Consider the following 27,127-nt stretch of genomic DNA (forward strand, 5'->3'; position numbering starts at 1 on the left):
CCCAGCCATTGAAGGCAGATTCAACATGGACACAGCAGTCCCCAATGCCTTTGTCCCAAACAAGAAGCCGCCTCCCACATGTAGCGTTAAGGCAGGCGGCCAAGACACAGAGCACAGAAGGCTTCATCTAAGAAGAAACTAACAATTAGCCAGGGTATACGCACCTAGGATGTTCAGTAAAATTAAGAAAATATGCTGGATATTCAATTCCCTAAGGCAGTTTTCCTAACAATTTTCTATTTCCAAACGCAACTTTGATGGTCCAAAGAAACAAGGCTGTAGGCCATAGTAAGGTAAACGAAGACATTAGACTATAAAGAATTTTCAACATAAAATTATTAAGCATGTGTTTAAATTATCAGTTTATTGAATGTAAGATATATAGTTCCTGTCAAATAATTTAACGATAGCCCACTTTTCACAGGAAAAACCACATTTTCATATGATTAAATGTAAATATATGTCCTTTTTCTCCCTAAGGGGAAAGAAAATCTATATTGACCAATTCAAAGTACATCATGAGAAAATCAAATAGTTATTAATAAAAGAAAGTCAATATAGTAAAAAAGAGTTTAATCAATGAAGTCTTTGCAAAAAGTTTATCATTTAAGTCTGTCACTGGCTCCTCTTTATTCTCCAGCTGGTCACTTAGTTCACAGCCATAAAAAATAAGCCTTAGCAGAGGTAAGTTCATCTTGCCACAAATCCTACAACACAACATCTGTTACTGTCTCAGCAGATCTCACAGCTTTCTCCTTTCTGTCTGTGCCCGCTCCCTACCACCACTTCTCAAAGCAAATGTGTTCTTTGGGAACATGGCTGTTTTCCAGTTGCTTGGAGAAAAAGTCTGTCATCGGAGGTGGGCCACAAATATAGAACAAAGTCTCTTTTGAAATATGATCTCTTATCTCCTTCTCCGTTATTCTTCCTTCTACCAAAAAACAGATAAACACCAAATTAAGCCAGACATGTTTGTATTGAAATGAGTAAGGACTAACCACAACAGTGTATATTTTCAGTAACTCAAGCTTAATGAGTCTAGAGTCATTCACATGATGGCTCCTGTTGGCTCCTGGGGCCAGACCCGAGCAGAGGGTACATCTCCAGGTTTCCTAAACTACGGCAAGTAAAGTGGGAAGCTCAGCATAACGCACTCTTCGGACACAGCCAGCCAGCTCACTGATCTTTGGTAGAGATTTAAAACTGCCTTCAACAAAGTAAATAAACTGTGTTGTGAAAAATCCTTCCAAGCAGGGGAAACCACGAGTAATTTAAATGGCCATTAATGGCAAATGGAATCCATTCAGTCAAAGCTGGAATATAAATTCTTTGTATGCATGCTACAGTGATGATGCAAAGATCATTTCCACAAAAATGTGGAAAATAAATTTTTAATGTGGGGAGTAGGAAACCTGTATATAATAAGTAAAACCAACTAAATCTCTCTTTATTTCTCCATGATGAATCATCTCTCAATTCCCCAGGTAGTGACATTCCCAGCCGGCAACTCCCAGCAATAAGGCATCTACACTCAATCAGCCGGCGTGTCCGCCAAATAACTGTGTGGAGATAGTCAAAACATCTTCAGGGGACTCACCCGTGATGTATGGCTTGAGTTCTGCACTGATTTGTGTAGTCTGCTTTGTAACATGCAAACTGCATGCAATCTTCTCAGGAAATTCATTTACTAAATCGAGGATATTCTTCTGGAATGTCAAACATATTTGGTCACACTACAATCTTAAAAAATCAAAACAGATGTGCACAACCACTGACGCCGAACCTCGACTCCCATTCTGTACACGTCTGTCACTCGCGCTCTACTTAGGGAGATATTGTTTGCAGCCTAGCAGGCCAGAGCGTCCGAGTACAGAGGGCTATTTGGCTTTAATTGAAATCTGAATATGCTAACCAGCATATTACTAACGCCCCGGGAGTTTTTCTTTTTCCTTTTTCTCAAGCATTGGCAATTAAGCAGCAGTTTCACTGACCACAGTTGTGTCTTTTAACTGTTTCTGTTCTTTTGTTCACATCCTTGCAGCTGCAAAGCAATCCGAGTGAAAGCCTTCCTGAATGTTCTTAATTTCAACAGATGCGACTGATGGGGGTTTCATTTACCCAGCTGGGTCCAAACTATGGACGCCTCACCTACTCCTGTGACACACAAGCCCACTTGCAGGTCTCCTGACTTGGAATCTCAGGGCCTTGGTGACTTTTCAGTTCATCTACCTCTGGATTCAAGCCCACCAAACCTGCCCTATCCTGTCACTCCCCTGGGAGCCTCCTCAACACGAGCCGTTTTAACTGTCTGGGGTAAGAGTGTTCGTTAATTCTCATTTGGACACAATTAAGCCTTGTCAAGCCTTTCGTTTGAACCGGTGCAGAGAAGACAGAACTGAGAGAAGAAAGTTCCATGGACAAGGAATACCATGACACAAGTTTGCTTACAGCAACCTATGAAACACACATTTCTCCCTTACCTTAAACAGGAGTTCGCTGGTATTTTTTGCACTGTAGAAGAGTTTCACTGTTCCCATCGCATAGCCACTTCCTTTGTCTGCCTGTGCTCTGTGGAGATCTGCCGAGTGTCGTAGGATGGAAAGCAGAGGGTTAATTCCAACGCCCCCTGCAATCAACACGAGGTTTCTAGAGGTGTCTGCAGGCTGCGGGTCAAAGAAGAACTCTCCACCCACTCTCACGGCCACTTCAGAGTCAAGTGTACACTAAGGCAGGAAAGAAAAGATCCTTTAGTCCTTTGTAGCACAGGTCTTAAACCAAATGTTCTTTAATGAAACTGACTACATCTACCTCCTGCAATTTTATCAGTGTGTAGCACCAGTTTTACAGCTTGCTCTCAATTTTCCCAGAGCCCTGTGAATTGATTCCACTTGTCTATTACACAGGCCATTTGCTACTCCACCTTGCTGATCCATACTGCACAGCCACTCCAGTATGAGAAAAGAAGGCTCGCTTCAGCCATCTTTCCGTTTGTTAACTTCTTAGATGATGAACTGGGTTGTGGAAAGAGGCACTGGACTCAGGATACAGCTGTGAAGTGGGAGTTTCCTTTTCTGAGTGGTGCTCCTGTGTTCTGACCAAAGCCATGGAGCTGAGAGAGGCAGGATGGGGCAAGTGTCACTGCACTGTGGCTGCCCTGGCTCCTCAGGGCTGGGGAGCATAGGCACTGGGGGCTTCCTCCTGGTGGCAGACCTGCTCCACAGGCTGAGGCCAGCACGGCAGCACTGCTCAGGACTGTTCGCTTCTCCCTGGAGCAGCAAAAACAGGCAGCCAGAGGCGTCACAGCAGGGGGTGAGGACCATGTACACCCATCCAGGTCGGGCCTCTACTGTTTGGTGGGGTCAATTACACCAGAAATACCATCAGAGCTGAATGCACTGGTTCTCCATGGGGGCGATACTGCCCCAGCAGGGGAAGGGGGCGTTGGAAACTTGCAGTGACCCTATTTTATTCTTATAGTGATTTGGGGAACCCAAGTGGCATCTAGAGGGCACAGCAAGAGTGGTGTGCTGGAGCTGGCTGGCTGCTACTAAGCTGATGGTTAAATCTGCAGGCATTTTGTGAGCCGGTTTCTACTAGTAGTTTGAAATCAGCCATTGTAGGAGTGCTAACAGCAGAGAAATCAGCAAATGCTACCAATCAGGGCTTTTTTGACTCCAACAGCCAGCTGAGCAGCACACTGTTATCTGCAATGCACGGGACTGCCCCCCACAGACTCTGAATGACCCATGGGACGTACATGTAGGACGAACACTGGTTTGCAATGATCTGAGACCAGACCCTAACTCATTTTAGAAAAAAATTCAAAGTACTTTGTGCATAGATCTGACCCAACTTTCCAGAATGTAACCGCCATGTAGACTGTACTGGGTTGGGTTCAGAACTTCACCAAGCACATTCACTGTTCTGGAAAACCACATCCCAGTTTGTGACATGTGTGTATGGTTCTGTCACCATACGACCACCTGTACCATCTGCATTTGCAGACAGCGTGTTCACAGTGACTCTATGCTGGCAGACAGCCATCTACTTCATTCTATCTTCTAGCTTAGATATGCCCCACTACTTATATATTGAAATACACAGTCTCTGATTACGAATCACTTTCCTTTATTTCTCCTTTGAAAACTGTTATTTTTTTTTAAATTTTTATGCATTGATTCATTAACTTTGAATTTCATTTCAAGATAGTTCTAGAAAGGGAGCATTGGATCTGACAGGGTTGAGAACCCCTAGTTTGGAGAAAAACCCACTGATCTAGGAGCGAGAAGACTAAATTTTAATCACAGCCCCTCTGAAATCCAGCAAGCCCCTTCACTTCTCTGAGCCTCTGCTGTGCATCTGAAAAATGGGTACCACCCCCGTCCTCACAGAGCTGAGATGCGCATCACATGACACAGTGCGGGGCAGATGTCTCTAGTGGCATCAAACTCCATATAAGAGGGTATTTCGGTCTTTGGTCACGGAAGGAAAAGTGCTGGGGCTGCCAGCTTCCTTCTTCCCTGTCACTAAAACACAAACCCTAGGAATAAATTTATCCTAAGAGCACAGGATTATTCCATCACACAATCTTGACCTAAATCAACTAGATAAACACCCTCCTAAGAAGTATGAACGTTATCAAGTGCTTTCTGAAGACCAAATCTTTGGCATTCACACCTTGGCCTCTTGCATGGCAGGTAAGCAGCAAGTACTTTTTGACAGCAATTTAATCTGGGACTCCACAGCTTAAAGTAGAGTTAATCTTAGAGAAAACCTAAGAAAAAAGGAAAATTATTTGAATTCACAAAGCAGGTCCTTTTTGGTAAAGGACTGTTAGATGAATGGAAATCCTTTCTCTAAGGGGAAAAAACCTATTTAAACTTAACTGTTTTAAATATGTAGGAGATTTTTTACATAAAGGATGGTAAGTGGGTTTTCATTTTTGACAAAAGAAATTAGCAGCAGGGGAGCATTCTGTTAGGAGTAACTACAATCTAGGACTCGCTACACGGGCTACCGAAGTGCTTTAAATGCCCCTTCCTTCCAAGTCCCACGGACAGAATCTATGATCCGAGGGGCTCTTCCTAACAATGACAACAGACTTCATCTCTGTGCTCCCCCCTCCACCCCCGCTTGCCTCTATACTTCGCTCTTTATCTCTAAGAATCTAAGAATAAAAGAGACTAAGAAATCAGAGAGAGAGAATTTTCTCCAGTGGTCATCTTCAGCATGCTTAATAATGACAACAAAGTCTTTAGGTTATTGTTTTTAGAAACCAGAGTATTTTCAACCCTGAAGTTGGCAAGAAAATGTGCCCCAGGGAAAGATAACACTCAAGAAGCCTGTCGTCTCCTTAGTGACAAAATAATCTTCAGTGGGTCTATCTTCTAATTTGCTAGCATCTGGAAAGAATCAAAAGCCATCTTTGTCTTTTGTTGATCAATAAAAACTGCCAGGGTGGCATGAGCACGAGACTCACAGTACACGCAGTATAATACGGAAGTGAGTAAAGGGCATTACCTTCAATTACACAGCAATGTATCTAATTTGGGTATAGATTTTCTACTTGTGAAATAAACAACTTTTCCACAGCAACTGGAGCCCAGCACACAATAGCTGTCTAGCAACCTTTACCCTGCCAGGAGCTTGAGCCAAAGCAGATAAAATAAAGGAAGACGTTTATGGCACTTTATCCCATGTCCCAACAGAGCAGCCTGCTGCCACCCAGACATTCACGTGCCCCCATTGTCCACTCTAATAACTTAATAAGACAAATCCTCAGGAGGAAAATAGCCACCTCAGAATGGTTCCAAGAAAAATCTGACTCCATAAAGGCTGTTTGCGACTCCCGCCGGGCAGAGCTGAGCAGGCACTACAATTAGGATGTGCATTCAAGCAATGCCACTTGGAGATCTTCTACAGCCTCTAAGACTAAGTTCCCTCACTGAAATGCCAATGAGGCATGAAACCAAGCAGGGGCTGTGGACCAGGACCAGGTCAGGTCATGTGGGAGGCTGACAAATGGAGGGGGCTCATGGCACTGGGAGCAGGGATGGCTAAGCTCACTGTGACACTGAGCATGAGGCACATGGACACCTTGCTGGTCAAACCCCAGCGGCATATTTTAGAGACTTAGGACGCAGCCTAGAGACAGTAATGGGTGTAAAATCTAAAGAGAATCTAATAAGGAATGAGGCAGCTGAGGCCACACTAAAGGAAGGACTCGGAAGGTCGGAAGGTAAAAACCTGAGGATACACCTACAATGGAAACGCTAAGGTGGGCAGTGGGGGTTATTCTGAACAGACACAACTTGACATGCAAACCGTAAGAATACATATTTTTTATGTCCCTAGAAATTTAAAAATCTTTTTAACCTTTATCTTAGAGTAAACCTTTTTTTTACTTTTCGCATTAGAGTTCTATGAATTTTAACACATACATAGATCTGTGTAACTACCACCAAATCAAAGTATAGAACAGTTTCATCACCCCCCAAAAACTCTCTTGCACTATCCCTGTATGCTAATACCCTTCCTCACCCCTAACCCCTGGCAACCACTGATCTGTTTTCCATCACTGTATTTTTGTCTTCCAGAACGTGACATAAATGGGATTGTACAATACGTAACCTTTGAGCCTGGCTTTTTTCATTTGACATAATGCCTCTGAGATTCACCCAAGTTGTTGTGTGCCTCCACAGTTCATTGGTTTTACTGCGGAACAGTGGTGCACTGTATGAATGTAGCACAGTTTGTTTATCCATTCGCCTGCTGAGGGGCATTTGGTTTGTTTCTGGTTTTTGATAATTATGAATAGAACTGCTGTAAACATTTGTGTATAGGTTTTTACACGAACAGAGCTTTCGTTTCTCTAGGATAAAAACCCAGGATTGGTATTGCTGGGTCTTGCGGTAAGTGTATATCTAATTTCATACGAAACTGCCCAATGTCTTCCAGAATGCATGTAGCATTTTGCATTCCTGCTAGCAATATAAGAGAGTTCTACATATATGGTCACACTTAGTATTGTCAGTATTTTTAATTTTAGTCATTCTAAAAGGTCTGTAGAGATACCCCACTATAAATGGTTTTAATTTCCTTAATGGTTAATGATATTGAACATCTTTTCATTGCTTATTTGTCATATTTGTCATCCTTATATCCTTTTTAGTGAAATGTCTGTTCAATCCTTTGCCTCTTTTAAAATTCTGTTTGTTGTTTTCTTTTTGCTGACTTTTGAGAGTTCTTTATATATTCTAGATACAAGTCCTAGATACAAGTTGGATATCTAATTTGCAAACACTTTCTCCTAGTCTGTAGCTTGTTTTTTAAAATTCTTTTAATGGTGTCTATTACAGAAAAAGTTTTTAATTGTGATTAAGTCCTACATATCAAGCTTTTCTTCTATGGATCTTGCTTTTGGTGTCATGTCTATGCCTACCCTCAAGTTCAGAATATTTCCTATGTTTTCTTCTAAAATTTTTACAGTTTCATGTTTTATACTCAGATATACAAACTATTTTGAGTTAATTTTGAACATAAAGTATGAGATTTAGGTTCTTTTTTTCCATATGGATGTACAATTGTTCCAGCACTATTTGTTGAAAAGGTTATCATTTCTCCATTGAATTTCTTTGGCACCTTCATCAAAAATCAAAGGGGTCTACGTGTGTCAGTGTATTTCTGAACTCTTTATTCTGTTCTGTTGATTTATGTGTCTATCTATTCACCGATACCACACTGTTTTAATTACTGTAGCTTTATTTTAATCTTAAATTTGAGTAATGTGATTCCTCTCACTTTATTCTTTTTCAAAACAGTTTTAGCTATTCTAGTTCTTTTGCCCTTCCATATAAATTTTAAAATCAGTTTATCTGTATCTAAAAAAAATCCTGCTGGGATTTTGATAGGTGTTGTTAAATCTATAAATCAATTTAAGGAGAACCAACTTCTTTACTCTGTTGAGTCTTCCAATCAATGAACATACTATGTCTCTCCAATTACTCATGTCTTCTTTGATTTCTTTCATGACATTGAGATGAATCGGGATTTTTTTTTGGGGGGGGACCAACTATTTGCAAGAAGGTCCTATTCTGGGTGATGGGCCAAGAGAATGTCCTAAGCTAGCTGGTTTTCACAACACAAAAGCTCTCTTCAGCCATGAGGACATATCGCTTCCTACAAATATGGCTTGTCTGAATGATTCTTTGTGTACCCTGTCTCCTAACTGAACCTAACTGCATCCAGGTGGGAATTCTGTGGCAATTAACTCAACCTTGTTTGCACACCCTCTTTTGCAGACATGGGCTATGCCAAGAGTTTGGATAAGCTACTCCATGGTATTGCTGCCTTGCCATCCATTTTGTTCAGTGAAGTGGCCTGTGGGGACCTTAAACTGACACTAGCTCTTCAGGCAAGCACACTTGCAGAGTGACAAGTAAATGTAAGTTCCTCGTATGACTTCCCCAATGGCCCTTGTAATCGACAGTCTCCCCTATCCCCCAGAGACTTCCGCCTGTGTGCCCCTTAGACAACATCACCATGGATCTTACTAAAACCCTACTCTTTTTGGTTTGAATTGACTAATCTGGCCTTTGCCTGGGAACCCCAAAGCACTCTACCCACGGACTCTAATAAAGGCATGTGCCCCAGGTCCTGTTGTTCTCTCTGCCTGCACCCTGCCTCGATCTCCCCATGTGGGACCTTGAGGCATGCCCTACACTTCCTCCAGGATGTGTGATAATAAACCTCTCTAATTCCATTTCTCATGTGGTCTTCTGGTGAACCGGCTTATCATCCAACACCCTGGGGCTCTACTTAGCAAATGTTAATTTAACAAAGTCACAAGAGGCTGTAAGTTTCCGCCCCATTCCCAGTCCCGTGCTATCTGGCTGGTGCTCTATGAGATCTGCTGTCGTTGGCCTCCCTCCTCTACTTATTCCCCTGAGGTTCCTATGTGAACATAACAGTTCTCTGAAAAGTATACTGGAGTGTGTTTCCAAGTTCTGCTGAAAATAAAGTTATTAGCGTTTTTGTTTTCTGTTTGCCTTTGTTGATTCTTCATCATTTCCAGGAAAATAAGGGGAGAATGTTGTTTGTTAAATCATATTTGTACTGGTACATTCCTTTTTGGTAAAGGGGATAAGAAAACGCCGGGGATGGGATAGGGGTACTAGTAAATATAGAAGGCACCTCTAAAAGTGAAGGGGATGGCAGTAACAAGGGGACAAAGGTCAAAAACTAAGAAGACAAATAACTGATTTGTTCTGAGCTCATTCTTTGTTAGCAGAGTTCTAGTAGGTAACGAACAGGAACCTTCACGTGGGATTGTGCTGAGTCCTATGGGGAAGCATGAGTTATTAGCAGCAAATATGGATTCTCTCTCAGAACCCTGTGGGAAGAATTCTCAAGAGACTGAAATGGAGAGGCAATGGCACCATGGATTCAGCAGTGCTCAGCTCTGGGCACCAGCAGTATGTGCTCAGAGATTGTTAACCCTACAAATAATGACAGAAGAATAGTTTAATTTCCTTTATTTAGGATGGCTAGGACAAAATAATCTGATTTACAGATTTACCATTTACATGACATACAGAGCCAATTTTCAAAAATTTACATATAAAGTAAAATGCTTTGTTTCTAAAGTAGTATAAACTGAATATTGTTTGGTAACCTAGAGGATATTTCCAGGTCCCCAAATATCTTTCAGTCATCCTTAATGCATCAAAAAGATTCTGCTTCTTTGACCTTCCTGGAGTCTGAATTCTGGATGTAGGGGGAGCTCTTTTGTGAGCGTGTACCCTTTCACTCAGGCCTAGGTTTCTTACGTAGATTAAGCGAGCTGAACACAAATTTTGTGGGAGGCAGAGATGCTCAGATTTCCAGGTTTAAATGGGCAGTTTGCTCACCTGATTGTGAATCCAGAGGGCAGGAGGGTGATTTGTATATTTCACTGCCAAATCTATCATTCTCTCTTGTTCTAGCAGTCTGGGGCTGGAGCATATTGAGAAACCACCAACCACAGAGACTCCTGGGATAAAGAAATCGACCCTAAAAGGAAAGGTAAATAAATCATTATTGCTGAAGCAATTTTAAAAGTGGGCAACAAGATAAAGTTGACAAACTTTTAGCTAGACTAAGAAAAAAAGAGAAAAGCGAAAATTACTAAAATCAAGAATAAAAGAGGGGCCATCACTACCAATGTTACAAAAATAAAAAAAGATTAGAAGGGAATTCTATGAGCTATGAGACAAAAATTAGATAACTTACATGAAATGGATGCATTCCTAGAAAGACATAAACTACCAAATTGGTCTCAAGAAAAAATAAAACCTGGGGTCTGGCCCCATGGCTGAGTGGTTAAGTTCAGCATGTTCTGCTTCAGTGGCCTGAGTTCGGTTCCCAAGGATGGACACTACTCATTGGCAGCCATGCTGTGGCAGCATCCCGCAAACAAAATAGAGGAAGATTGGCAGAGATGTTAGCTCAGGGCAAATCTTTCTCAAGCAAAAAGAGGAAGATTGGCAACAGATATTAGTTCAGGGCAAATCTTCCTCAGCAAAAAAATAAAACAAAATAAAATCTGAACAGACCCATAACAACTAAAAGGATTGAATTAGTAATTTTAAAACTTCCCACAAAGAAAAGCATAGGTCCAGATGGCATCACTGGTGAATTCTACCAAACATTTAAAGAAGAACGAATACTAATCCTTCACAAACTCTTGCAATAAAAAACAGAAAAGAATATGTCCCAACTCACTCTATGAGGCCAGTATAACTCTGATACCAAAACCAGACAAAGATATCACAAGAAAACTACAGACCAATGTCCCTTGTGAATACAGATGCAAAAACCCTGGGAATAGAATGTTGGTTTAACATCTGAAAATTAATCAATGTAACATACCATTTAGTAGTATAAAGGACAAAACCCACATGATCATCTCAATAGATGTAGAAAAGGCATTTGACAAAATGTGACACCCTTACACAATAAAAATACTCAATAAACTAGGAACAAATGGGAACTTCTTCAAGTGATAAAGAGCATCTACAAAATACTCATAGCTAACATCTTTAATGGTGAAAGGCTGAAAGGTTCCCCCCTAAGAACAGAAACAAGACAAGGTGTCTGCTCCCATCACTTTCACTCAACATTGTCCTAGAGGGGCTAGCCAAGGCAATTAAGCAAGAAAATGAAATAAAAAGCACCCAGATTGAAGAAGAAGAAGCTGTAGATAATACGATGTTGCATACAGGAAATCCTAAGGAATCTACTGTAAAGATATCAAAACTACTAAACAAGTTCAAATAAGGTTGCAGGATATAAGATCAATATATAACAATCAACTATTTCTATACACTAGCATTGAACAATCTAAATGCGAAATTAAGAAAAATAATTCCATTTATAATAGCATAAAAAAGAATAAAATAATTGGGAATAAATTTAACAAAAGAAGTATAAGACTTATATATTGAAAACTACAAAACACTGAAAAAGTTCAAGAAGATTTAAATAAACGGAAACGCACCTCATCTTCATGGATTGGAAGACTTAATATTGCTAAGATGGCAATATTCCCCAAACTGGTCTCCAGACTCAATGCAACACCTATCAAAACCCAACCTGTTTCTTTGTAGCAACTGACAAGTTGATTGTAAAATTAATATGAAAATTCAAGATTAAAAGAGAACAACAAATTTGGACGACTCACACTTTCTGATTTCAAAACTTACTATAAAGGTACAGTAATGAAGACACTGTGGTACTGGCAGAAGCACAGACATAGAGATCAATGGAAAAGAATTAAGAGTCCAGAAATAAACCCTTACATTTAAAGTCAACTGGTTTTCAACAAGGGTACCAATACAATTCAATGGCAGAAGAATAGTCTTTTCAACAAATGGTGCTGGGACAACTGAATATCCACACGCAAAAAGAATGAAGTTGGATCCCTACCTTACACCATATACAAAAATTAACTCAAAATGGACCATAGACTTAAACGTAGGAGCTAAAAGTATAAACTCTTAGAAGAAGATTTGCACAGGAGTAAATCTTCATGGCAATGGATTCTTAGATATGACACAAAAACACAGGGTCAAAGAAAAAATGGAGAAACCAGACTTCATCAAAATTAAAAACTAGGTGCTACAAATGAGACTATCAAGAAAGTTAAAAGACAACCCACAGAACAGGAGAAAATATTTTCAAATCATATATCTGAAAAGGAACTTGTATTTAGAATATATAAAGAACTCTTCCAACTCAGTAATAAAAAGACAAACAACCCAAATAAAAAATGGGAGGAAGATTTGAATACATATTTCTCCAAAGAAGATATATAAATAGCTAATAAGCACATGAGAAGATGCTCAACATGATTAGTTACTGGGGAAATGCAAATCAAACCACAAATGAGCTATCATTTCACACTCACTAGGATGGATGGCTATAATCAACAAGATGACAGCAAGTGTTAGTCAGGATCTGGAGAAACTGGAACCTTTATCCACTGCTGGTGGGAATGTAAAATGGTACAGCCATTTTAGAAAACAGTTCGGCAGCATCTGAAAATGTTAAACAGTTACCATATGACCAACAATTCCACTCCCAGGTACGTACCCAAGAAAAATGAAAATACATGTCCACTCAAAAACATGTGCATGAATGTTCATAACAGCATTATTGATAATACCCTAAAAGTGGAAACAATCTAAATGTCCATTAGCTGACGAATGGATAAACAAACTGTGGTAGTCCATACCATGGAATGAAGTACTGACACATGCCACAACACAGATGAACACTGAAATTACATTAAGTGAAAGAAGCTAGTCACAAAAAAGATCATGTATCATATACTTCCACTGATATGAACCATCCAGAAGAGGCAAATCCATAAAGACAGAACACAGAACAGTGGTTACCTGAGGGGGCGAGAGTATAGAGAGTGAATGATATCAGTTACACGGTTCTTTTTAGGATGATGAGAATGTTCTGAAATTTGTGCTGATGGCTGCACAATTCTGTGAATACACTAAAACCCACTGAATTGAACACTTTAAATGGATGAATTTTACGATATGTAAAGTATATCTCAATAAAAGTTTTTAAAACGTACATCCAAAGAAAAGGCAACAAAAACTCTTTCACTGGCTGATGTGGCCTTCTAGGGTCCAAAAGTCTTGTGTTTCCTTTTTCTTCTAACCACACTCCTATAGTTAGGACTCTTGTGAATTTCAAGCCTTCGATAATCCTATGCCACAAAAACTCTTTTTTGGTGAGGATTTTAGAAAATCCAACAAACCCAGTTACATGCCAAAGAAAGAGAGGTTTACTAGAACCTGGGAAAAAATTCTCATCCCCATGTCTAAGAAACCTGTACATCCAATCTAGATGTTTCTCAGCCATCAAAGAGCAAAAGTATCATTTCCCCCAGCTGTTTTCCTACCAGTAGGCTTACAAGAAAAGCACACGATGTTCTCTACTGATTTGATCTATGACCTTAAAGGTGTTCTCTTCTGATCTGCCTTAAATATTGGTCATTTTTTTATAGTTTTAACAATCAGTTTTGGACTGGAAGTACTCCAGAAAAGGTCCCTAGCCTACTTTCGCCTATATTCACTGGACTCTTTTCCATAAACACTTTAATTTCTATTTCATTTCATTTCAGACAAGATGCAAATTGAAAGAGGCAAACAATTGACATTTATTAACCCAGTTGCTATAATCTAGCAAAGAGGAGGTATATAGCATCTCCACTGTGTCCATGTTTAAAAAAATAAATATATCAATGAGCTACTTTTGCTGCTTTATCTCCTGAACTATAGCACCCTCTGCTGCTTGACGTTGATACAGACCATTTTCTCAGGTGAGTGAAAGAGAATTTCTCTTCTCTAGAAACATTGGAAAGCTACCTTCAGAAAACAGGACTCCATTAAATGCTACAGAATTCAAATGACATAAAAATCTCATCTGAATGGATTTAAGAAAATATGCACAATACATATTTAATAAAATATTTGTGCAAGAAGTAAGTTTTAAAAACACACACATCCTTTAAAAATGCCCTTTGCAGGATTAGCACTCCTGGAGTCACGAGTTGAGGCACCTACTGCACCCAGATGAGTGAGTATATGAAGAACTGAGAGGAAGAGCCTAGTTCTGTAGTGAGGCACACATATCCCTATCTAACAGTGACACACCTGGCAGCCCTGTCCTGTCCGCAGATGCAGCCCCAGAGCCCAGCACACAGCAGGTGCACAAACCGTGGCCAAATGACAATGCTTTACCAGGAGATCCCAAAACTTTTGTTCTCAGCTACAGTCCTCAGAGCTCCACACTCACTCCTTGTGCAAACACTGCAGCCAGCACCTGCCTACTCTGTACAGGCACCGTGGTCACTGTTGGAGGTAAAGAGGCAAATGCGTCTTGGTTCCTGCCCTCAATAAACTCACTCTACTGGGGGGAAAATTAACAAATAAATATGATTAAATAAACTATGACAAAACTTGCTTGGGGAGGTAGGGGGAAGAGAGCAGAGGAAGTAGTCAGCTCTACCAGTGGTAAAAGAATTAAGACAGACTTCACAGAGGAGTCTTAAGACACACAGCGCTCACCAGACAAGCAAGGGAGGAGGACACAGAAAAATGATGCCAAAGAATGCCGTGCTTTTTGTGCGTGGTCGTGTGAGTCAGGGCTGCCAATACAGCCGTGCGGACTGCATACTGTCTACAACGCAGTGGCCCATCGAGAGGGTAGGGGCAGAGTTTGATTTCTCTAATCTTTCTCCTCTAATCTGTTTCTTCTTAGTATCTTCCTTCTCTTAGTAGGGCCCAAAGTCACTTTCAAGCATAAAAATTATGTTACCTTATATGAAGTCAGAGACACACTTTTCTCTACAAAACCCTTTGACCTTGTTTCCTCTCGGGTGGTGCGCTGTGCACAGCCCATGTGGAGCGAGTACTCACTGCGGCCTGGGTAGTGTCATTGCAGTGATGTGCGGGCACTCGCTCCTACTTGGCCTGCACTCTTCCAGTCAACAACTTGACTGCAGGGGAACTGGCCAAGGAAATAAGAACTGGCATCTGTCCCCTGGGCCTCACCAGCACCAATGATCTAAATGACTGAGTGAAACACTGGCAATAACAAAAACCAAAAACTAGCGAAGTTAAACATCAGGCACTGTGCTGAACATCTGACATATTCCAAGACACAGGAATATTACTGTTCCCTCTTGAACAACATGAAACTGAAACCCAGAGAAAGAAGGAAGCTGCCACATCACAGAGCTGGCAGGTGGAAGAGCACGCATGGGAGCAGAGCAGGCTCCAGAGCACGAGGCCTTTGACACTGTGACATAGCCGCCCTCGGGGGATGGAGCTGGCCACAGCAGTGAATACCACAAGGAACACTCAATCTGGCCACTCAGGGCACTCACACACTGCATGAGGACTGCTGCTGGCACACTCCAGCCCCAAGACGTAGTGCCGATCTTTCCACCCCCAGAGAGGAAGAATTCTGAGAAGGTCAAGAGCAGGACTCACCAGGGAGCTGGTGCTAAGTGGTGGACCCGCTGATGAGCGAAGCCCAAGAGGTTGAGCCCCGCCGGAGTGAGAAAGGATTTGAGGGGGTTTCCCCTAGGCCTTTCTCTCTGGATTCGCCTGCCTGAGTTCTTGGATCTGGTTTCCTGGTACAGGAAACAGTCTCCTCTGGAGGGCCTAATAAGAACACAGTGCAGCATGGGAAGAACCCCAGAGGCCAATCTGGCTCTGTGTTGAAGGCGTCTACCTGGGGATCTGTGCCCAAAGCTCTAGAGCATTCCTTTATTTATAGGCAGGTCTGGAGCCTCTCCCGCAGTTTGGCAGGTGTTAGAGGAGGCCACTGGTCAAGAATCCAGAAGCGTGGGATCATGCCCAATCTCCTACCCCAAAGGTGAGCCCAACAGCTACCCTGTCCTTTATCTCCAGCAGCACTCCACCCCGATAACCCCAAACACACAAACTGCACAGCAGCCACATCCACACTCCCTCTCTCCCTAATCCCTGCAATCTTCCCCAAAGCGCCACATGCAGGTAACTACCGAGCTGGTGATCTGAGAGCCTAGAGCACAAGCCTTCGCAGCAACCGCAACGAAGGAGTGGACCCAACTAACCTAAGCAAGTGGCCATTCTGTAACCATGCAGTCAAATATCCAAAGAACTCACAGCCCGCAGAGCCATACAGTGAGTTGGTAAAAAGGGTGCAATCTTTCAAAAGGGGAGGATCCAGGTGCCAGGAGTGAGTGCTGACGGACACCTGGCAGGGAAAGGGTCACCCGTAACCAGCTAGAGATGACCACCTGCACGTCTGCCCTCTAAAGCAGGAGTGGGCCGGGCACAGACTAAAACCAGTCCTAACGTCAGTGAAATGACCAAATCCGTTCCCTCATAGGGGATATGTAACTCCAACCCTGATTAGTTTTATTTTGGAATCACAACAAGATCCTATATCTATTCACATCACTAGAGAATGAGACATCTTTCTTAACAGGTAACTGCAGTTTGGGACTGCTAACACACCTGCAGACACAGCACGGTAGCAGCATTTTATAAACCAATGCACAGGCTTCTTCTAATCAGGAGATGGGTCAGAGTCTTGGCACAACTCAGAGTTGAAGGCTCAGAGACAGCAATGTACACAGTATACAAACACTTCCACGGAGGGAAAAAATGGAAAAACAGATCATTACAATTAAAGTTTCCATTTCTCAATGTAATAACTGCTAAACTATTTTTGAAGGGTAAAAATGTTGCCCACCCCCCTACAACAGCCCAAATGCATTTAATATGTATCACTGAACATGTGCAAAGATTGCAGTAAATTGCTTCACAAACGCAAATTATTGCAATCAGCATCTTGTTTTCTAGTTCTAAATTCAAAGGCAAACTATTAACACAAGACTGCTAACTCTTGCTATTATCACACTTGCTATTATCACACATCCTCCTTCTAACAAAACCACATTTCCAGATGGACTGCCAAAATTAGTCAAGTGACTCCTAAGAAATACTACCAAGATTGACATGCCAGAAACTCATTTAGAAATGAATGCTTTATTTAAATAAAGGAAACATACACCCAAACACACCTTTCCTAAGGAAATACAAGTTGCTTTATTTACAGTTCAACTTAAATTGCAGCTCAGTGAGGCCACTCGCAGGAACTTTAGGACAGCATACCGAGAAGTCCTCAGAGTGGAATGGGGCAGACTCATGATCTGTGTGGTGTGGTCTGGCCCTGATGGGGGAATCCTGATAATAAATTCAGCAAGATATTTAAACTCAACCCAGACAAGGTATGAGTGAAGCAAGAATTCAGTCAAGAGGGTGGTCGGCTCTGTGACATAACCAGTTATTCTCTTTTGCAGACTGCTGTGTCTACTCTGTATCCGACATAAAGAAGACTAATCTTTAAAAAAGTATCAATCCCTAGCAACACATAACTCAGGCAGATTAGCATATGGCAGTGCATTCTATTAGCAACCATTGCTGCAGAATGCTAACCATCAGAGCTGTTATCAGAGCTGTCGGGTCCATGGACAGAACTAGCTGCTTCATTTCACTCGGGAAAACTCAAGGCAGCAGTTTTAAATATGACTGAGAGAGGGTCATGGGCTCAAAACTGAGGTGGGCTTGGAGGCTGGGAAAGAAATCAGATTCTCCATGCCAAAAGAGGCTCACCTTGAACACACGGTCTAGAATTCCTACCCCATGGGAGGAACTATTGGCCACAGAAGTCCCTTCCTGAAGATAAAACAACCTCTTCTTTCTGCTGCACCTTCTTGAACACACACAACACTTAGGAAACAGAAAAGCCACTTACCACTGGCCAGCTTTAAAGGAAAAATCTTTATCAGCAACAAGCAGGCGGAGCCTCTTCACGGACGGCGACTCATAGGCAGTTCCACACACCTTAGCTGCTGACACGACCTAGAGCCAAAAGAGGAACTGTGGCTGAGGTGAGTGTGTACACAATGTGAGGAACAAATTGTGGTTTTCTGGTAACTAAGGTTTCTTGAAATCTACAAAGATGTGGTTTTTGAAATTGCAAAACAAGATAAAGCACACGAATTGAATTTTATTCTGCATACAAAACTCATCTCTTAAAGGAACTGTTTAACAAGCATTTCTCTGATGCATGTCTAGCACGTGCCTGGACTGGACTGGACACCCTGGGGAGTGTTGGGGGAACTGGAGCCCTTGAGCCTAAGCTCACTGTCAGCACTATGCAGGCAAAGCGAGGCCCCCCGGCAGCTAGCAGCCTATGTTTGTTCTCAGCCTGCAAGGAGTCCAGGATAACCTAATTTCAGAAATTAAAAGTAAGCATTTAGAAACGTTTTTTTTTCTTTAGCGATTTCACAGAACAATTGTTCATCTGTTGAATCTAATAGAAAACAAATTGGGTTTGTACTCTTTATGTCTGTTTTAATTTTTTATTATATTTTACAAAATATAAACAGTCCACAACCTTAAAACAACAACAAAACAGCCCTTCCCTCCAAGCAGTTTGAGAAGCACTATTCTGCATGATGTATCTGATTTCTAGAAAATCCTAAAAAGGTCTGAGTCAGGCACTCTTCAGTTAAGTGCCATCCATGCCTCAGTACCCCTCAAATTCAAAACGTCTCTACTTCATTCATTCTTTGTTTCTCCTGCCTTTGGGTTTCTCTTCCTCCCTAAATCTGGAACATCTTCACAACGGGAAAAAACACATGACTCTTCAACCTCCTGCTTCCGTTCAACTCCACTCTGGCAGCAAATCCAATCAGTAGCAGGTGACTGACTACAGTTGTTCTCCTTGATGGTGTGACCTTCACGACTTCACCTAAAGGTGCCCTGGAAACCTGTCAAGGTCAATGAACCCCCCACCCTAATGCTAGCTCATTCAGCACCTTTTATCCCACAGGACTAGGACTAATAAAACTATCAGTGGATGACAATCCTTAAAAATCCACTGGAAAATTCCCATGAGAGCTGGTGCTCTCCCTCACCATCTCAATGCGTCTCCTCAAGTTTTCTACCTTTCTGTCTCTCCTGCGAAGTCCCCTGCCTCTCTCTTTCTCTGTGTTTTTGCCAATACTCCCTTCCTCCTCTCCCTGAGAGCAAGTGGGGTGATATTCCACTACTGACCTTCTACCTATCCTAATTCCGCCCACCCTCTCCGAAACAAGCTTCTCGGCTCCCATAAGCTGTTTCATCAGACATGATATCTAATGCCATTTGCTCGTCTTAAGCAATTAAGCAGCAAAATGAAAGGTAGCAGCATAGTATGGCTGTTAGCATGGGCTCTGTAGCTAGACTGCTTAGGATTTAATCCTGGCTCCTCCACTTACTTACCAGCTAAGTGACTCTGGGCACATTACCTAGCCCCCACAGCTATAAAATGAGCATAACAACACCTATTCCTCAGAGACTTGTTGGGAGGATTCAATGATAATATATGCAAAGCACTTATGGCCATAGTAAATTCTCATTAAGTGTCAATTATAATGTATTTTATTGCATTAATTATAATTAATTTCTTAGTATTTACTTAGCACATGATATGCTCTCCTTTATTCGTTTATTATTATACATGCCATTACATCTGTATCAACTCCCTAGATCAAGCACAGGGCCCAACACATAGTAAGGTTCAGTAAATATTTGCAGAATGAATGAAAATTCTAAGTTACAGTCACTTAAAATTGGTTTCCAGAACAAAGGTTAGCAGAAGTTCAGGAACCTTTTATTGTTTAAAAAGAAAAGGGAAAAAACCACTACAGAAAATCTAGATTCAGGTTGGAAACTCTGGGAGAGGTCAGGGCAAGCAAGGACTCCTTCAGAGGAGGAAGCTTCCTCTGTTTGCCACACACTCTATCTGAAAAATCTTAGTACAGACAGGTAGTAAGAATCATCAGGGGTCTCTCCATTACGTTATTATTCTCATTTTTTTTACATTTAAAAAAAAGAAATGTTTATTTTAAAAACATTAATTATTTTCTTTCAATATGATAATCTGTAAAAACATAGCCAAGCAGTAATTATTTCATTTATAACAGTTTAACTGGCATCTGTCAGATTCATTAACAAAACTAGCTATGTATAAGCTTTAAACACATCCCAAAGAGTCACCTTGTGGCAGGGAAACCAACATTCATAATCATGGCGGGGGGTGGGGGCGGGTACAGAGTTTCAGCTGAAACATGTGAGAATACTTCACAATCAAATGTCAGACTACATGAAATGAAATTACCAGTCACTTTCCTACGTCCAAATATGAAATTCAACGAAGAAGGGAAAGAAGTTATATATTCTATTGAAAAAGTCATATTTTCTTTTGGATAGTTTCTATGACCAAAAATGTTCCCAGATGCTTTATGCCTACTGGAATTAATATAAAAAGTAATATGCTTACTATTGTTATTAGTCCTAATAATCTGGGCAAAATTGCTCTAACTGGCAACACAAAACACCTTACACAATTCATGGTTTTTAAAGACATGCCTCCCTCATAACACTTTGTTTAATTAATACAAATACTCTACACAATATAAAGATTTCTAGGAATGTGGATTAAAAACATTAGCAAAATCTTTTTGAAGGTTGCGTCTCTATTTTATTCTGAAGCTGGTTTCATACACTTAGGATCTGTAATCAGGGCCCTTGTTATACGCCTTCTTTACTTTTACTGAATAAGCAAAACATGAAGGAGAAATTCTGTTTTAACATTTGTACTTGCTCTCATACTTAATGGATCAAAAGATTTTGCAACTGAAACCTCAACTAGCCATGTCCTAAGTTAAAACACATGGCAGGAAATGAAGTTTTCCATAAAATAACATTTAGACTCTTCTACTGTTCAATAAAATAATAATACATTTGCCAACTTTTACTAGCACAGATTTTTAATGCTTTGGCGGACTTAACATCTAAAAGGAAATTCCATCATGCTGATTTAAAAAGCTGGTTTTATGTAGGATATTTTGATGTTATTGCTGCTGCAAAAATCTTGGTACAGGGAACAGGTCTTTCTTTGGGAAACCTGGCTGGCTGCCTCTGGTTCACTCCCATTCATTCATTTGCTGGCTTAAAAATTTAGACAAAGCCAAGATTAGAGATGACTTGACACAAAAATACAGTTAGGGCACAGGGAATTTCAGAGCTGAAGGAAAATATAGTCATCATCAAGAACGGAAAATGATGTTTTAAGGCCCAGGGATGTTATTTAAATTGCGTCAGACTACCAATTTGATGAGTGGGAATCATATTAAAAGAAACTGGTTTTCTAAGTGATTTACTGGCAAGCAAAGACCACAAAATTTTGTCACCTGTACAATTTAAGTGGCTTACGCCCATCAACACTACCTCCTGGAATGACAGATGAACTCTCCTTGCTCCTACCAAAGGCTAACCCGTCCACTTGGCTGAGTCTCCTCACGGCCCTCTCAAGCCTTCACTGCAGCAGGTACCCTCTCTCACGCATCACCCCTTCTGCTCCGCTGCAAGACAGCAGGCGAGCACTCGGATCTCCCACCTCACATGAAGCAACAGCAGCAGCAAACACCTCTGTGCAGCGCTTCCCATGTGCCAGGCATTTACATACCTTGATTCATTCCATCTTGACAACAACCCTAGAAGGCAGGTATTATTATCCCCACCTTATACAAGAGAAAACTGAGGTCCCAGAGCTAGTAAGAGGCAAAGGAGAGATTTGAATCCAGGCACTTGACCACTGCTTTGCTGCTTCGCAAAATAGAACAAACAAAACAAGCCTTACCCTTAATCCAGCTATCACTCCATTTCTCTGTTCCCATTCACATAAAAAATTGTCTAGAGTTACATATGGTCCTGGCTCTACTTTCTTATCTTCCATTTCTCTCCATCACAATCCCATCAGGCTTTCACTCCCAGTGATGAACTAAAGCTGGTCATTTTGGTCACTTACTATCCATTTTGCTAAAACCAATGATGACCTCTCAGCAGAATTCAGCTGGTTGGCCACTCCCTCCTTGAAACACTTTTCCTCCTGGCTTCACCAACATCCTGCTGATCACCAACACCCGCTGATTTCCCTCTTGCCTCATGGCCATCCCTTCTCCCTCGCCTCTGCCGGCCCCTCCTCTTCTGCTTAACCTCTAAATGTTGACACACCCCAGGGCTGAGTCCTGGGCCCTCTTCCCCTACTCTCTACACGGCTTAAACGTTTTATTTCCATCAGCGAACTCCAAACTCATACTCCCAACTGGTGATTTGAATTTCCATTTCAAACAACACATCCAGCACAGAACTCTTTTATCTCCCAAAATTTCTTCCTTTTTATTATTATGGAAAATTTCAAATATATACAAAACTAGTAAAAATAGTATAATGAATTTCCACGTAACAGTGACCCAGATTCAACAGCTTATATGAGTTGATAAAACTTATGGCTAATCTTCTTTCATTTCATCTGTAACTCCACCCACTTCACATGCTCCCACCCCATATTATTCCAAAATTGAGCTCTTTATTTCCCCTCCTCCAAACTTGTTCTTCTCCATCTCAGCAAACATATGCCACCATCATCATCTACCCAGATTATTCAAATCCCAAAGCTAGAAATCATCTTGGTTTCCTTTCCTTTTTTCACTAACTGCATCTGCCCTCCACGCCCCCAGCCCCCCAATCTGTGAATCCCCTCAGCCCTACTACTGTCCTAGATCCACCCACTGTTCCCCATCCCCACTACCACCACCCTAGTCAAAACCACCATCACCTCTCCTGGGACTGTCAGTAGCCTCATACCTGGTGTCAAAGCACAGTAAAATCCCAATTCTTTACCCAAGCCCACAGCAGTTTATACAACTGGGGCCCTGCCTACCTCTCCTCCTAGCCCTCTCTTCTGAACACACCAAGCTCATTCCTGCCTCAAAGCCTTGGCTCTTGCTAGTCCTCTGCTATGCGTGTGGCTGGCTATCTTCCTTATTCAGCTGGCTCTTTTCCTTATTCAAGTCTCAGCTCAAATGTTACATACCGATTTAAAATAGCACACCTGCCCTCAGCCATTCTTGCCTCCCATGACCCCATTACCCTGCTTTATTTCCTTCATTGCATGTATCACATCTAACAATCTCTAGGTTATCTGCACCAGAATGAAGCTCCACATACAGAAGGGGCTTTACCTGCTTCACACACCGCTGTATTCTCTGCACCTAGAACAGGGCTGGGCACACAGCAAGGACTCAATGCATGTCCACTAAATTTAAAATAAAATCCATTTCATTTGACTAGAAACTCTAGAGGAAAAACGGAAAAGAGCTTGGCCTCTCAGATTACTTAATTTATCGAACAAAAGTATGTCAGTGAGGGGCTGGCCCAGGGGCGTAGCGGAGCACATGCTCTGCTTCGGTGGCCTGGGGTTTGTCAGTTCAGATCCTGGGTGTGGACATACACACCGCTTATCAAGCCATGCTGCGGCAGACGTCCCACATATAAAATAGAGGAAGCTGGGCGTGGATGTTAGCTCAGGGCCAATCTTCCTCAGCAAAAAGAGAAGGACTGGTAGCGAATATTAGCTCAGGGCTAAACTTCCTCACAAAAAAACCATACAGTATGTCAATGAAAAGCTAACATAAATATTGACACTATACATTTTAGACACTAAAGATTTAAGTGCTGGGCATAGTTAAGAAGTAGCAGTATAGGCAAATCCTCATTTTTCACAGCCCCCAGCTGTATAGAACTGTACAGGACACTTGCACCAGCATCTCACCTCTTGAGATGGTATCATCACCATTCCTCCTTTACAAACTGACTCATCCAAGGCAGTGCAGGGAATCAGCCCAGAGGGGGGATTAACACTGGTTTATTCTAGTCACTGAAACACGTACTGAGTGCCTATGATACGTCAGCACTGTGAGATACTGTGGCCACGGCCTTGCTGAACTGGGCCTGTGCCCAAGGAGCCGCCCTCCTCACAGGCTGCTCTGTCAGAGCTCACAGCGTCCTGAGGCTGGAATGCCAAGTACTGCTCGTCCCAGGCTGGATAATTTGTAAAAGACTCACTGATAATCAAAGCAAATTAGGTGTCCAACTGTTGGGAAACATTTCATATTAATGAGATGCCCACCCCCAAACCTCCCAGTTGAAGAAGGCCACTCCAGCATACAACCTTCCCAAAATGTGCACGTGATGACTAGCAGAGAACCTTAAGGGTTAAACTCAGGACACGGCCCAGCTCTCTGGGTAAGCAGCCCATCCCATCCAAACCCAAGCCTCAGCAAAACCGCAAGTCAAGCAGATTATCAGCACTCAATAATTAGCACTGGGACCCATAGGATCCCCAGAGGTCTCTGCCCCAAGAGCCCAGCCATTTGACTTTAGCAAACTACTGTGCCAACAGTAAGTCCCCCTTTCTTACGCCCAGGAACACTTAAAGTGAAGTGTTGATTTGGAACAGAGACGAGGATATGTGAAATTTATCTTCCATTGTGTTGCTCAGTTAAACTTTGTCTAAAGCATATGTCACGTTCTTTTGTTGCAGTACAAGGAAAAAGCAATTTGATAGCAAAGATGCGAATTCAAGGGCTGAGTCCACTACTTACTTGAATGAGTCCTTTAAACTTAGGCCGACAATGTAATTTATCATCCAAAACAGGGCACTTGTGAGAGTGAAAGGGGGTGCTACTGATCATCACACCAGGACAAGAGGCACAAGCCAGGAATACCCCAGGCAAATCAGGGAGCAGAGTCGCCCCATCTAAATCTCTGAAGTCGTCATCTCCCCAACCGTGGAACGAGGCTGAGGATCCCTACACCTTCCTCCCAGGGTGCTTGGGAGAATCAAGGAACAACTTACTGCATAATTGAGAGCTTTGTAAACAAAAAGGGAACAAGACACACGAGACATTTGCAGGATAAGACACAGGCTTATCAAAGAAGCAAACTAGTACAACTGAAAAAGGATTATGGTTTTTCCAAAATCAATTAGGTACATAAAATCAGTTTCTTCTGATCAGAGTCCCACTACAATCTGAGGTCGGAGACTTATCTATCATTTTCAACGCTGCAACTCCAGAACCAGCCTAGTGTCTGGCATATTTCCAATGAATCCATAAGAATTAGTAATTAAAAAAATTCTTTCATTACCAAACTCTCCCATCAAATTGATGAATAGAGTAGATCTTGCTCAGTGGATTGGCCCCCTACAGAGGCCAAGCATGGAGTGACCCCTCCAGTGAAATCTCAGTCTTGCCTGCACAATCCTTACTGCATTACACTATTTCCACTCTTATCTCCTTGACATTTCTAAGGTTACCCAGACTGCTGATTCTTTGATCTTTAAGAAGAAAATATGAACTAGAACACAAACAGTCAACTGTCATTCAATTCAGAGCTCAGTTTCCTGAATCTGGGCGACCCCAGACTGGTTACATTTACAGCCCCAAGTAAGAATCATTAACATCATAATATGGTCATTCAGTAAGTTCTCCAAAGGGAACCCAATTCCCAATAATGAAAGGACATTCCTGGGTGGGTGAGTGCTCCATTCTCTACCCACCCCAGAAGGGACAGCAGGGTCCTTTGCCTTAGGAATCAGAGACCTATACTGGAGCTGCCTTCTGGCCCTGGGAGAAGCCATTAGATATCTCCTCAGCTCTGCTTCCTCCTCTGTAAAACGCATATGCACATCCTTAGGCTACCTCACAGACTTAAACTGAAGAGCGGATGACAAGTGGGGAGTTCTGTAAAGTGTAGTTGCAACACAAATTAAAGGAAGGGTGGCAGAGGAGACTACGAGAAGGTGATCCAGTTCTGTTATGGCCCAACCCAAGGTGCTGCTCATTTCGACAGGTCCAAGGTTGAGTTCTTGCTCTGTGGCTAGGATGTACCTCTGGAGGGACTCGGGTGACCCCCTGATGATCTTAGCTGGCCAAGGTCATGGCCCCAGACATCATCTAGCTTTATCCAGCTCCTCCCAGCTCCCATTGCTCATTCTGCTTGGGAGAGGAGTGGAAATCAGAAACAGAAGAGAAGGAGAGGAGTTGCAACTGGAAAATTCTTCCACCAAGGTAGTACCATAGCTGGATTATCCCTGTAATTTTCTGACTTCCAGGCATTAAAATTCGCAGCATTTCAATCACACTATTAGAGTTTACATTAACTTTCTGTGTAATTTTCCTAAACTTGGCTCCAAATAACCCACCAAAAGTCTCAATAATTTTGTCCTGCAAAATTCTGAAATGCTACTCTAATTCAGGGATTGGCAAACTATGATTCACAGGCCAAATCTGGGTGTTTTGGTAAAAAAGGTTTTATTAGAACATAGCCGCACCAATTTGTTTACATGTTGTCTATGGGTGTTTCACAGTACAAAGGCAGAGCTTTGTAGTTGTAACGGAGACAGTACGGCTCACAAAGCCTAAAATACCTACTATCTGGCCCTCTGCAGAAAGTTTGCCAAACCTGCTCTAAGTCTACCTGCCTCAAAATACTATGCATAAAAGAGTGTACTCCAAGCCCGTTAAATAAACCACCTTTTTCCCCAAACTGGCAAGGTTGCACTTTTTAAACAGTAATACTAACAAATCTCACATTTATAGAATCAGCATTTTTGCATGTTGAACCAAAAAAAAAAAATTTTAAGATTTATCATCAGTGAGAAAAGTGTATTTTCCCACACATTCATAATCTATTACACTAATTTTACACAGACTTTTCAAAAAAACGTTGGCTTAAAGCTGAATCCACAAACACACCACCCTCAGTCCCAAAGCAATTTTCTGAAATTAGAATTAGCTTAAAAAGTGGGGCCTAAGCAATTCTCTTTTACACCAAAGTATATCCTACTCATAATACTAAAAATTAAACTATTGTGACAATGCATTTCTGACCATGTTTATACAAGCGTATAATCCTTCTTTATATGAAATACATAGAGGTTTTTTTGCTAGTAGTTTAAATACACTTACAACACTAAGCTAAATACATCCAAATATGTGAAGAATCACTCAAAAAAGCAGAATCAATTATCCAATTTACGTTTTTAAAAGAGAATGGGGTTACTCACTGAGGTGAAGGGTGAGGACCCTTTATTTCCCAGCCCTTGACACCCCTTC

The 27,127-nt window shown here is 41.7% G+C and overlaps 1 protein-coding gene across 4 annotated transcripts in view; it reads right to left on the reverse strand.

Annotated features, from left to right (window-relative positions):
• Positions 1 to 345: 345 nt before the first annotated feature.
• Positions 346 to 27,127, reverse strand: part of OXNAD1 (oxidoreductase NAD binding domain containing 1) — a 41,351-nt gene continuing 14,569 nt past the window's right edge. For 3 of the 4 annotated variants that reach the window (XM_008514208.2, XM_008514209.2, XM_070575986.1), the window contains 5 exons: positions 17,872 to 17,978; positions 9,909 to 10,050; positions 2,481 to 2,723; positions 1,598 to 1,706; positions 346 to 931 (listed from right to left, as the gene is read on the reverse strand). In XM_008514208.2, the coding sequence (XP_008512430.1) occupies positions 777 to 931; positions 1,598 to 1,706; positions 2,481 to 2,723; positions 9,909 to 10,050; positions 17,872 to 17,978 (756 nt within the window). In that variant the 3' untranslated portion in view covers positions 346 to 776. Of the gene's footprint in view, positions 932 to 1,597; positions 1,707 to 2,480; positions 2,724 to 9,908; positions 10,051 to 17,871; positions 17,979 to 23,781; positions 23,867 to 27,127 lie in introns of those variants that run through there. The other variant, XM_008514211.2, reaches the window with a different exon arrangement.

The sequence above is a fragment of the Equus przewalskii genome, chromosome 15 (assembly GCF_037783145.1).
Source record: "Equus przewalskii isolate Varuska chromosome 15, EquPr2, whole genome shotgun sequence".
Taxonomy (NCBI): domain Eukaryota; kingdom Metazoa; phylum Chordata; class Mammalia; order Perissodactyla; family Equidae; genus Equus; species Equus przewalskii.